The sequence below is a fragment of the Caretta caretta genome, chromosome 8 (assembly GCF_965140235.1).
Source record: "Caretta caretta isolate rCarCar2 chromosome 8, rCarCar1.hap1, whole genome shotgun sequence".
Classification (NCBI taxonomy): domain Eukaryota; kingdom Metazoa; phylum Chordata; order Testudines; family Cheloniidae; genus Caretta; species Caretta caretta.
In genome coordinates this window covers 22,028,878-22,042,270 of record NC_134213.1, presented here as the reverse complement: position 1 = coordinate 22,042,270, position 13,393 = coordinate 22,028,878, and the positions used below count along the sequence as shown (strand labels likewise).

The window sequence follows — 13,393 nt, the reverse complement described above, 5'->3', positions numbered from 1 at the left end:
CCTTGCCCAAAGCAGATGGCCTCACTTGGTGGGCATCGGGGCGCAGCCAACCTGCTTGGTTTGTCCTGGTTTTCGATCTGCTTTTCTGAGATTCTTAGAGCGAATGTTGGCAGGAAGTCATGTTTGGAAGGGGAATAAATACCAGTGACAGCCACTTCCCAGCTTGGGTGGATGGGGATGCAGCAGTCTGGTGTAGCCAGGGACTCTTTGCCAAAAATTTCCCAATGTTGCTAGCAGCAGTTCAGCTCCACCAGTGGGAGCCCTGGTGCTGAGCAAGATTTACCCATTCGGTCATGAGCTAGGTGACCCTGGGGTTAAAATACTGGCAGGCCTTGAATCCTATCTGTATTACTGCTCCTAGCATAGCTCCCCCCTCGGGTAGCAATGGTGGGAAGTGTCTGGCAGCAAGCCGAGCATAGGAAGGGCTGTTCTGTAAGCTGTGTCTACATCAGTCCACTGCAGTATTTACCAGCCTTCCTTCCTTTCCCATTTCCCTGGGCTCCCATCAAGGCTGGAAGCAGGAAGCATATGGGGGCCTTAGAGCCCTGGCTTTGACTCCTCTCTGCCCTTCTCTCTCTCTCTCTCTCTCTCTCTCACACACACATCAGGGACTCTCTAGGATTTCAGGAGTCTGTGTGATACATGGACAAGGTGTTCCTTTTTAACCTCTTTGCTGCTGGTCTCCAGGGAGATTTCAGTCCCCTGTGCTACACAAATGCAACAAATAAGGTGCATTGCAAGCCAACTGAGTGGTAATCTTGACAGCACCAAAGGTGTGTTTTACCCAGCACACTTCAGGGCAGCCTTGCAGCTGCATTTTACCCCCATGCATCTGCCTCATTGGGCAACACTGGAGGGACATTTTGACTCTATATACCTGGCACAAAGAGCAGCAGCTCAATTAACCTCTTCTCAACGTTAGTCATTCTCTGCTGTGCTCTGGCACGTGCCCCTACATGGCACAACTCCCCCGGGTTTGCTGCTCACGCGCCTTTCAGATTTGCTCCTGTTATGTTGGCTGTCAGGAGGCTTTGGAGGAGACTTGCAGAAGCAGCCTGCAACCTTCTTTGGGGATGTCCTCATCTGAGAACTTACTCTTGCTTTTGCTACTAGACCACAGTGGCACTTCCCTCACCTCCCCCAGGGGTCCGAGGCTCTGCAGTCCCCAGCTGGCTGCAGTGCCATGGAGGTGATAAGGGTGCAGGCCAGGAGCAGTGAGAGAAACTGTCTTGGCTCATGCACATCCTGGATGCCGCCTGCAGCTAGTTATGAATAATCCATGCTGCCCTCGGGTAACCTCAGCTCTGCAGCCTAGCCGAGGAGCGTCTGAGAGCGGATTTCAGAAGCTGTGGTCTCCAGGGCACCTGACCGGGAAAGGAGATGGAAGTAGTTGGGAGGAAACAGATGACACACGTGGCTCCCCTTCCCTTCCTCTCTGCCAAGAGCCTCCTAATGGACACGGGGGGGTAGTCGTGGGGGGGGAAAAAAAAAGCAACCTTGTGCTGACTCAGCGCTAGTCTGCTCTAGCTCGGATAAAATGGGCCTTGCTGCTTTCATCACCACCATCTGGGGTCTGTCATGTCCAGCTCTGCCAGGAGTGTCCCCACTGGGGCAATGGGTTCACTGGCCTCTCATGCCTGGGGCCGACAAGAGCACACTGTAACACGATGCCAAGGCCAGACCCCTGAGCTAGGTTCACACCAGGTCAAACAAGTGGCCTCTCCAGTCCGGTTCCCCATGTCTGCCAGTGGTCAGTACCAAATGCCTCAGAGGAAGCACTGTAACAGACAGTAATGGGATAACCTGCCTGGAGGGGATGTTTCTTCTTGACCCCATCAGTTAGTGGCTGGCTCATGCCTTGAAGCAAGAAGGGTTATAGCCTAGATACATTTTAAAATTCTGTCCAGCGTAACTGTAACCTCAGCTCAGGTGAGGGTCATGGGATGGAGTGGACACACGAGAGAGAAGTGGGGGACCTACTGTTTATGGGTTCCCAAGTTCGGAGCAAACCAGACCCCCTTAAATCAAATTGAAATTAAAATGAACTAGATTTAAATAATAAATTGGGATTTCCCCCCTCTGCTTTCCCCCACACCTCCAATGCAAGAGCTCCCTGAATCCAAGAGCTATGGCTGGAACGCGAATCAAGCCCACGATGGGAAACTCCACAGTTCAGGGGCCCACACCTTGGCCTTAGGCCTCGAGTGGGAAAGCAAAAAGTCACCACTTCCCCTGCCCAGTGGTGTGAGGGCAGATCAGCCAGCGCCGTGGGGTCTGTCTGGGTTCACTGGGTCAGTGCTGTGACTTTCACATTCTGACCCACAGACTTCTTTGCATTAAAATCCCATTGAAAACAAAGAGAAACAGAAGGAAGAAGTCTTCCATGGCAGTTTCTAAAAATGGACATTGTTCTTCTGAGAGGCTGAATCTCCCTCCATTTGAGCTGTCACCTGCTACCCTCTATGGCAAACACATATGAAAACTTCTCCACAAATGTAGGGCTGGCTGCCCAACACACCCTGTCTTCCACCCACCAGCTGACACTGGTGTGCTCTCTTGGGCACCTGCTGAACAGTGCAACATTTGCAGGACTCCCGCCAGACTGTCCTGGCAGAGCAGTGAGTGACTCCTGCTGGTCTCAGGGGTGTCCCTTACTGGTGCTGCAGTGAGGGCTTGTGCTCCTGCCACTCAGCAGTGTGGTACAGCTGATATGACAGGAGTTTGGTCACCAGGGGATGGCATGGCTCCCATTTATCTCAGTCTTCTGCCATCTGCGCAAGAATTATGCTGATGCAGTTCTCCCATGACTTCTCCCATACACTGTATATGTGGGTACCAGCAAAGGATAGACCAGTTATTAACTCATTGCAATCCCCTTCCTTGGACAAGGGCCTCAGCCTGCTCCCTCTGTGAATGGCTCATCAGTGGCATAAAGTCCCATACCCCCTAGCCATATATTGGGTATTCAGCCACCTTTGGTTGAGGGCAAAGCCAGATGCCCCCTAGCCAGCCCACAGAGCAGCAAGGAAAGTCTTTGCAGTCACACAGGCTGCTAAGCTGAGTAGACAGAGACACAAAGGGAGGGAGGAGGTAAGAGGTGAGAGCTCTAAAAGCCAAAGTGCAATGTAACTGGGGAGAACCAAGACAGAAAGAAAGAACGAGAAAGAGAGAGAGAGGAAAAAAAAGAAAGATACTGTAAATATAAAAGAAACAACAAGACAATCCTAGGCCTAATCCAAAGTCCATCAAAGCCAATGGAGGCTTTCCACTGCCCCCAATGGGCTTTGGATCAGGCCCTGTGTGTGAGGGTTTGGGAGGTGGCTGTTCAAACCCAGCTACCATAGCAGGGTGAAGTGAGTAAATAAAACCCTAGCTAAAACCAGTGCCTGTTTCCCCTAGGTGGTGCTGCTCATGTACAGAGAGAGAACCCCTGGAGCTCAGTACATTTCTGAGGAAGAACACAAGTGAGCAAGCAAGACCCTGCTTTTCCAGAGCAGCTGCTGGCAGCCCCAGCTTCTACATTGCTCAGTTACCTGTGATCGTAACAAGTGCGCTGAATCTTGCTCTCAGGTGTCACAGAGTGCCTGGCTTGTACTTCCTGGGAGCAAGGGCAGGAGGAATGACTTGTCCTCCTGCTCCTTGCCTTCCCTTAACAGGGCAATCCCACCTCAGACTTACACAGGCGAGGTGAACACAGCATCCACATGAGGATCACAGCACCTTGTCCTTCCTCCCCTCCCTGCAGATTTTGGGTTTGGGTATTGTCCCAACAATCTAGTGCTGTCTTCAGAAACGCCGCTTCAGACTGCCTCAGGCTGCAAAGGGCTCGCTAGCAAAGCCCTGCCAGGTCATGAATACAACATGGGATTTCCAGACACCAGTGGGCCATAAGGAAAGCCCAGGTGGAACTGGGAGATGCCCTGTCTGAGATGCCTCCCCCATCAGCTCCACAAATGAACCCTAACCACACCCGCTTCACCAGTGCTCCACTACACTGCAATACTGGGGCCCTTCCCGTTATTTCCAGCACTGGGGAGAAATCCAGCATTGGGCATGTGCACCACAAGAGAAGTCCTCTGCCCTGGCTGAGTGTCCGTGTTCTAATAGCATCTCTGATTGCTTGTGGGGATGGGAAAGCGTGGGTCTGTAACTGTGGTAGGAAACATTGTACAACTCTTCTCATAGCCTCTGAGTACATTTAAGGAAACACCAGGGAGCAAACAGATCACATTGCCGGCCCCGCATATGGATCCAGCTGCTTCTCTTCCTGGTACCTGCTATCGCTGGGTCTCTTAAAGACACAGGCTACCGCAGCCATAATGACCTAGCATGGAGCAATTGCTCCAAGATGGGCTTTCTCTGCCAGGTCGCATGATAGCACCAGGGATCAGAACCTGGAGGATCACCTGTAATTAACCCTTTACAGACAGCACACATGAGAGAGCAAGATCAAATCTATCCAACTTACGGCTCGGCCCGTGAATCTTGATAGGCTTGGTGCTGATCAGCGAATGGGAACAGGCTTGGCAGACGCAGTCTTTCCCACTGAATGTCACTTTGTCTCCAATGGGGAACGGCTTCCTGCAGCCACAGAGAAGGCAGGAAAGCATAAGAAACACACCTCCCCTGCTTAGAGCTCCAGCTAGGCTTCATGGCTGCTCCCTGGGTTAGTTTGTCCTTCTAATCCCATCCATGGGCCTCCGCTTATTCCCTCATGGGGCAGTCATTCAGGGCAGGGGCACCAGCTGCAGCAGTCTTGGTCCCACTCAGGAGTGGTTGCAAAGAGCTGAGCTGCACCTGTCTCTTTCCTAGTTTCTCCCCTGGTGAGATCAGGCTGTCCAAGGGAAGGATGGAGCAGGTGTGGGGAAGATCTTGGGAGAAGAAGAAAGGGTCTAAGGGGCAGAGCAAGCAGGGTGTCAGCTTGTCAGGGGGAGGATTGAGGCAAGACAAAGGATTGCTTTCTTCCCCTGATGAAAAATGGTGATATAGGAAATGTACACACGCACCTAGATGAATGCACACACCTACAATCAACCACACAGTGAGACATACACCAGCAGAAGTGTACACCCCTACATCCAACCACAGCTACGCACATAGAGATACCTCTCCCTGGAGAACGCACACACCCACAGCTGAACACAACCACACACAGAGGCATGCACCCACCCCCAGAGATATGGGTGCAAAACATGGAGAGAGACATGCACAAACATTAATGGATTCCAAAGGCACAAGGGACCACAATGATTATCTAGTTTGACCTCATATAGAACACAGGCCAGAGAACTCCCAAAAGTAATTCCTAGAGCAGATCTTTTAGAAAAACATCCAATCTCCATTTAAAAATGGTCAGTCACGGAGACTCCACCACAATGCTTGGTAAGTTGTTCCAGTAGCTAATTACGCTCACTATTAAAAATGTGCGCCTTATTTCCAGTCTGAATTTGTCTGGACTGTGCTAGACCTTTCTCTGTTAGATTGAAGAGCCCACTATCAAATATTTGTTCCCCATGTAGGTACATATAGACTGTAATCAAGAAACTCCTTAACCGTCTCTTTGGTAAACTCAATAGATTGAGCTCCTGGAGTCTATCACTATCAGGCATGGTTTTTAATCCTTTAATCATTTTCGTGGCTCCTCCCTGGATCCTCTCCAATTTATCAACATCCTTCTTCAATGGTGGACACCAGAACTGGACGCAGCATTGCAGCAGCGGTCGCACCAGTGCCAAGTATAGAGGAATGCATCAAAAACATGCAGGAATACAGCCACACAAAGGCGCAGACGTCCACAGGGACAACACCCGCACAGAGGCACGGACACGCACACAGTCACACAGGCAAAACACAGATGGTTATCTCTGCACTGCTGCTCTGCTCAGGTGGCAGGGCACACAGAGTAAGGCGCTGTTGGTGGGGAGGGTGAGTTTCAGTACCTGGGTGTCAGAGTACAGAGCCAGAAAGGAATAGCATAGTGGGCTACGGATTTGCATTGAGAGGCTGCACCAGAGCTGGGTTGGGGGTCCTAGGACTGGAGTAGCAGGGGTGATGTGAGTCAGGAATGAGGTGCCCTGAAAGGGCAGTTTGAGGGGAGCCTGTCCAGTGCCTGGTTCCAACCCGCTTCCTTTAATGGTCCCTTGATTCACTCACAGTGTTAAAGTAATAGACCCAACCCTCTCCAGCACTGCTCAGAGCTGCCCTAGAGGAACAGTGTCTAGCCCTCTCCAGACAGATTTACAGTTCCCCATGGACATTAATAACTCCCTGTGACACACAGCTGGTGGTTCACTGCTCCGTGTCAGCAACTCTTCTCAGGACTGACAGACTCACTACACCCAACACACTGTTGTCATGAGATATACCCAAAACGTGGCATGCAATATATCACTGGAAAACTAATAACTCACTGATAATTAATATTCCTGCCTGATCTGTATAAAGTAAACCCACAAATAGATAGATGCTGGAAATATGTGACTGAAATGTGTTTAAACCAGGCATGTCAGGGGGAGCTTAAAAACTGGTTTTCTCCAGACAAAGAAAAGAGGCCAACACCTCATAACAGGTGTGGCCAAATTCAATGGGCTATTCATTGGTATGAGCGGTTGCAGGAAGAGATAATTTGCATTGTGAAAATCACCAGCAGAAGAGAAGACAGCCTGGTGTCTACACCAGACAGCCTGGCATTCACACCCAGCAGGGAAAGGAACTTTATCTGGGGATACATTTCCGAAGAACACATTTCAAAGGTTCATTGGACTATAAAGACAGGGGGAGCGAACCCCTAAGTTATCCTTCACCTGAGAAGACAAGGAAAATCAGTGCCCGGGAGTCTGTGGGGAGCCTGATTAAGAGCTACCCAGCCATTGCTGGAGGAGGAAGATTGCTGAGGAAACTACCTTGAACAAAGACTGTAGCTTGTTAAGTTAGGCCTTAGCCATTAGAAGGGGTATTTTTACTTTGGGGAGGGTTGTTTGTAACTCTTTCTACCTTTATCCCTTAGATCTGAGCTTGCTTAAAATCTCTCTCTTTTTGATTAAATAAACTTGTTTCACTTCTGCCTAAAACAACCCAGTGCTTTAATTGAACTGAAGTGATTATTAGCTCCAGTCCAGATAATACACTGCTGTTTCTCTTCTGTGAGCGTTTCAGCAGAGGACTGGGCACGGCAGGGAGACAGGTTTGGAGATATTTGGGACAGAGTGTTGATGTCACCCTGCAGCAAACAGTAACTGGAAGGGAGATGTGACCTGCATGCATGTATGCTGGCTGTTGGTCTCCGGGCTGAGAGCAACAGCAACATAGCATGCATTTAAGACACCCAGAGCTGCAAGGGAGGTGGTGACACAACCCCTTACAGATCTGGGTTGAACCCCAAAATGTCAGACCCCTTCAGTGTCTGCAGTAACGTTTATTCACCTTGTACTAACATTTAACACGTCAGATCCTGACATGCTCTCAGTCCAGCTCATGCACCTTGGCAGTAATTACCAGCAGTGCGAAAAGGAAAAGCCACAGCAAGTCAGCTCATTCCTTTGCACACGCTGGCTCAGGGAGACATATGGCCATGAAGACCTTAGCAACACCTCTGCTGAGGAACAAGCTCTCCTGCTAGTTAGTTAGTTGGTTTAGTTCATTCTTTCAAAAACACAGTTCTGTGCAGTGTCTCTGAACGGCAAGGCCATTGTAAGCTTCTCCCACATGATGCTGCTACCACACCTCACCCCTGCCCTTAGCACCTGCTATTCTAGTCCTACACCCCCACAGCTCCCTCAATGCACCTCAGCCCTGCCCGTAGCACCCTGCTATTCCAGTCCTGCACCCCCACAGCTCCATCAATGCACCTCAGCCCTGCCTTTAGCACCCTGCCATTCCAGTCCTGCACCCCCGCAGCTCCATCAATGCACCTCAGCCCGGCCCTTAGCACCCTGCTATTCCAGTCCTGCACCCCTGCAGCTCCATCAATGCACCTCAGCCCTGCCCTTAGCACCCCGCTATTTCAGTCCTGAACCCCTGCAGCTCCATCAATGCACCTCAGCCCTGCCCGTAGCACCCTGCCATTCCAGTCCTGCACCCCCGCAGCTCCGTCAATGCACCTCAGCCCTGCCCTTAGCACCCTGCTATTCCAGTCCTGCACCCCCACAGCTCCATCAATGCACCTCAGCCCTGCCCGTAGCACCCTGCTATTCCAGTCCTGCACCCCCGCAGCTCCGTCAATGCACCTCAGCCCTGCCCTTAGCTCCCTGCCATTCCAGTCCTGCACCCCCGCAGCTCCGTCAATGCACCTCAGCCCTGCCCTTAGCACCCTGCCATTCCAGTCCTGCACCCCCGCAGCTCCGTCAATGCACCTCAGCCCTGCCCTTAGCACCCTGCCATTCCAGTCCTGCACCCCCACAGCTCCGTCAATGCACCTCAGCCCTGCCCTTAGCACCAGGCTATTTCAGTCCTGCACCCCTGCAGCTCCATCAATGCACCTCAGCCCTGCCCTTAGCACCAGGCTATTCCAGTCCTGTGTGATGAACAGATTATCTCCATTCAGCCAAGGTGGGGATTGTGCAAAGCCAGAGGGTCTGGTTAGGAATTCACCAAAGCTACTTTCAGTAGTAAACTCATCCAGGATTGGAACTCAGTTCCCCAGGGGTGAAAGGTGAGGGTTCTGACTTGCTTTGCTGCTTCCCTGTGGCTTTCACTGAGGCAGGAAATGGAAGACTTGCTTATTGGGATGCCAGACTTTGGGCAAAGTGGAGTAAGGAGAGAAGATCCAAAGAATTGATGTATGTCGTTGTCGTCGTCACCGCCCCCGCCCCCCGGCACCACCCATTGCAATGTCCCTGGTGGAATAGCATGTTTGCTATGTCTTAGGGCACCCATTACACCAAGCTACAAAATACATTCAGGGCATTGCTGAGACGGGTCCTTTGCCCCAGCACTGGCCTGAAAACCAGCAGTGCCTTCCCAGCTTCAGGCATTGGCCTGCTCCTGGGGAGGGGGTGTGGTACCCTGCAGCTGCATGTCCAACTCACCTGCACATGCTGCAGACAAAGCACTTGGGGTGGTATGTCCTGCCCAGGGCAGAGATGACCTCTCCAGTGATGAAGTCGCGGCAGCTGTCGCAGCGGGTCCCATAGAGCTGCTGGTAGTCATGGGTGCAGATGTATTCTCCATTCTTAAAGAAGAAGCCTGACTGGGCCAGGTCACAGCCGCACACTAGAGAGGGAGAAAACAACCCCAAGGGGAGAACAGTCAGCTCAACAGTGAGCACCTTCACAAGCTGGGCATGTTTCCTCCAAGGGCTTCCGAGAGGTGCCACGAGGTGGGACTTTCCTGAGTCAAAGTGAAGTCACAGGGGGGGTCGGCCTGGGCTAGCATGGTCACAGCATCTCAGCAAAGCACTTGAAACACTCCAGTGCATGCTGCACCCAATCCCATAGGAACAGCAGCTGAGGGCACGCAGGGAGTGAGGCCATGTGCTCCCCCAGTCACTTTTACAGAGGTCCCCTCGGTGCCCCTGTATCTTCACTCCTGGTTTTCACATTCCTCCCTTTCCTACAGCCCCACCTTTTTTTTTTTAAATGGTTGCAACTTGGCCTACGCACATGGGAGCTTTGAATTAAGCCTCAGAGAATAAGCATTAAGGTGAAGCACTAACTCCTTTGATCAACATAGCCCACTGGGCTGGACTTCTCTATAGAAGTCACTAGCCACATCCCAGTGCACACCGAGAGGGTCTCCGGGAAAACCTAGCATGAATTCTTCAGTCGTAGTCTCCCAAATGTGATTGTTCCAAAAACTTGATCAGGAGCCTTAGGGGCGGGGATCTGGCCTGGGAACTGCAGACATCTCAGTAGGTTCCTCTCTTTCCACAGCTGGCCAGCTCTGAAATGCTGAGGGGCCGGTGGGCACCTCCTTCAGCCCCACAAGATGTCACTGTTGGGCTGCGGGCCCAGTCCAGGATGAAGCCTCCTGGTTTTGGAAAGGGATGGGCCCTGCTGAGAGGAAACTGTAGGCCGCACGCAATGGTCAAAGGAACTGGCCAGCAAGATGATTTCAGTGCAGAGCAGCCTGGCACGACCGGACATGGATTAGGCTAATCCAAGAGCTGCATTATTCCCTCGCCCTGCCCACCACACCTGATGGCACCTAAACAGGGTCAGGCACATCCCTCTTCCCTCTACATTGTGCCTTTACAAATGTAAAAGGTTTTTTAAATGTTAATTGCTTTAGTGCTCATGAAAGTGATCTCCAGGTAGTATTAGCTAGCGCCAGGCATGCTGGGGACAGGAGCCATGCAAACTTCCTCCACCCAGCCCCAGCCCTAGGGCTTACGCACTGGCAAGCTCTTCCTGCAGGCTTGGCTAGGAAAGAGGCCACGTAGCTGCAGTAGCTGTCCAGTGGCTCTAATGGATAAGCCTGGCCCCAAGGCTGCTGTGCCAGGTTTGGAAAGGCAGCCACCACCCCCTCCTTCACCTGCTGTGGCATCAGATTACAGTGGCACCAGCATGAGGTGAGTGTCATGATTACGAGTCTGACTTTTACCTTGACTCTCTTTCAATACCAATAAAGCACCACACACTCCAGGGATTGTCCTTTGAGCAGGGGTACAGAACTGAGGGTTTTCCAGTGAAATCCCCCCCTTCAGCCTGGGAGATCTGCTGCAAGGAGGTGCAACTGCAGAGAGGAGCAGAGCAGGCAACCGAGCATTCAGTGGCACAATCCATCCGGCCTGGATGGTGCATCTTCTGCTCCCTTAGTTTTGCCCATGACTTGGGACTGTTACCAGGAGCTTTTAAACCACCCCAGGAAGCTCCCATGGGTGACAGGTGCCTCTTCAGTTTGTTTCTTTTAAAAGAAATCAAGAATCAGCAGGATTCAGCTGCTGCTCCTGCTGCCTTGTCATGGCAAAGGCATTCACAGCCCTGGAAAATAGCAATGGGAGTAGGAGCACAGAGCTGCTGATGCTGGAGACAGGAACAGGACTAATCTCAGCCCATTAACTTCTCCAGGAGAAAGAGGCTGCCGTTAGAACTGCCATGCAGGTGGCATGGCTGAATGATGCATGAAAATGCCTGTCGGGGGCTGAGTGGCCAAGGGGTGCTGCTTGCTTGATGGGGCAGACAAAGAGCTAATTCTGGTCTGTGAATGGATGGGCCCCAAAGCCCTGGCAGGGTGTGTGTGTGATTTAACATCACTGCATCAACTCGGGAGTGCAAACTCATGCTTCAGGCTCTCTTATATGCCCTCTCATTCCACAAGCTCAGCAGAGAGATCCGGGCACCCAGGAATGAGGCAGGGGAAAGTGCCAAGATTATCTCAAAGCACTTTATTGACATTAATGCCCCACAGTCCCTCTGTGCCATTGGGCAGTATCACCATCCCTATTTTACAAGTGGGGAAACCGAGTCAGGGGAAGGGTAGTGACTTGGTGCTCCAAGGTCACACAGGAAGTCTGTGGCACCTGCCACAACACGGATTAATCTGGTTCCATGCTCTAATACCCCAGGCTCCCTCCCCTAGCACCAAGTTGTAGAACAGAACAGCTAAGCTGTGTGGGGAGTCCAGCTTACAGTCAGGGGGGCTGGGTCTGCACTTGGAGGGGCGGACCGGACTTGCATGGTGCTTGGAGAGACTTGAACATTCAACGGAAGTCCAGCAACCCCTTGGGGTATTTAATGCTAAGCTGAGCAGCTCAGCGTCCTGCCAGCCATGCTCTGTGCAGCTCTCCTGTGCGCTTGTCCAAGGCATTGCAGGCCTGGGAGCAGATATCTGTCCAGCCCTCTGAGCCTTATGCCCTGCCAGGGACACTTACCTGCAAGAGGAGCTTCTCAGAACAACCCTTCTTCTCACTGCCTCCACTGATACCTCCAGCTTCCCCTCTCCTGCTCAACCATCAGTGCCTGCCCCCACCTCCGTTCAGAAAGCAGCTGGAATGCCCAGACCTGCAGAAGCAGCACGCAGCCCCCCAAAGTCTGCAACAGCTCTGTGTAGTGCTGTGTTTCTCCCACCTTTGCACAGATGTGCGTCCACTCCCCACCTCCCCGCTGGGGACAGTGCCACCTGTGGGGTAACGCTCAGCTCCCCGGGCCTCTCGGAGCAGACAGTGCTGTTGCTTCACTCGGCAAGCAGCCCTGGAGCAGAACAATAGCAGGTGCCTCCTCATTCCTCCTTCTGCACCCTCCAGGTGCCGCAGGGATGACGATGGACAGAAGGACGGACCAGCTCTGTCAGACTCAGCGCAGGCCCAGACACAGAGGCAAGAGCTGCAGAGGCAGGTTTTGGCCCCATCTGCCCCAGGGCCAGAAGCACGTTGGCGCTAACCGTTGGGCAATCGCTATCGAGCGCTCTGGGCTGAGGGCAGGCAGGGGAGATATGGGAAGCCTGGCGGGGGAGCAGGGCTGCAAGCAAGGAGGCCAGCACAGGGGTTGGGGAAAGGTGAGGCTGGGTGGGGAAGAAGCTGGGAGGGGCAGGTGTGGGAGAAGGGTTTCCTCTCATAATTTATTCCCTTTCACTTTGAAATCAGATGGCAGCCGCTGCCAAGCTCTCCCCGGTGGCTCCTCGTCCCCTTTGAAGCTGGAGCCAGTCTGAGCTCTTTGTCTGGTGGAAGACTTTGCTGTTTCGCACAGATAACGCAGTGGGGGAGGGGTTTCTGCAGCAGAGCGCCATGCACCTGCAGGCCAGCCCCGAGAGCGGCCTGGGCCCGGCGGTGGGGGTGTCTGGGAATCTGGGAATCTAAGGCTGGCTATAACCTGGGGGGGGGGGGGGTGTCCCTGTGTACACACAGGGCGGTGTGTGCATGCAAAGGAGATGTACGTATATATATATCTACAGAGAGAGAGATAGTGTGTACGTGGGGTGGGCTCTGACTGTGCGAGAGACCAAAACTACCCTGGAAAGAGACACCCTCCTCCCTTCCTGTGCATGAAGGAGTCACTAAGTGCAGGTGATTTGTGCCCAGGTTAGCGTGAAGGAACTAGGAGGGGTAGAGGTTTGTAAGAAAGAAACCCTAGTAATTCTGTACTTTACAATTTATAGATCCCGTTATTGGCCTCATAAGAGCGGCTCTTTTAATAAACGGACTAAGGAGCCCGTTAGCATCTGTTCAGGGCCATTGGCTTTAACGGCCTCTCAGCTCTGCTCCCCTTAAGGCCATCCTCAGGACCGGGGAAGGAGCCCAACTGGCCCACGTTGCTCTCAGCAGTCACGGCAAATGGCCCAGAAAGAGCACAGGGAACTGGTGTGTTTGGGCAATGCACAACGGTGGGCAGAAGGAGCTTTACGGCTCCAGGAGGCAGACTGCAATGCTGCTCAGGGCACTGTGCCAGGAAGGCCTTGCCAGCTGTTGGGAATGTGATGGCCCCTGCGTGAAGTGAGTTGGTGGCTCTCCGTGCAGTTC

At 52.6% G+C, this 13,393-nt stretch overlaps 1 protein-coding gene across 9 annotated transcripts in view; it reads right to left on the bottom strand.

Annotated features, from left to right (window-relative positions):
- Positions 1-13,393, bottom strand: part of ABLIM3 (actin binding LIM protein family member 3) — a 109,487-nt gene that overhangs the window by 38,943 nt on the left and 57,151 nt on the right. For all 9 annotated transcript variants that reach the window (XR_012669595.1, XR_012669596.1, XR_012669594.1 and 6 more), the window contains 2 exons: positions 9,027-9,210; positions 4,469-4,581 (listed from right to left, as the gene is read on the bottom strand). Coding sequence is in view for 6 of the 9 variants with exons in the window: in XM_048861095.2 (XP_048717052.1) it covers positions 4,469-4,581; positions 9,027-9,210 (297 nt within the window). In the remaining 3 variants the exon portion in view is untranslated. The remainder of the gene's footprint in view (positions 1-4,468; positions 4,582-9,026; positions 9,211-13,393) is intronic.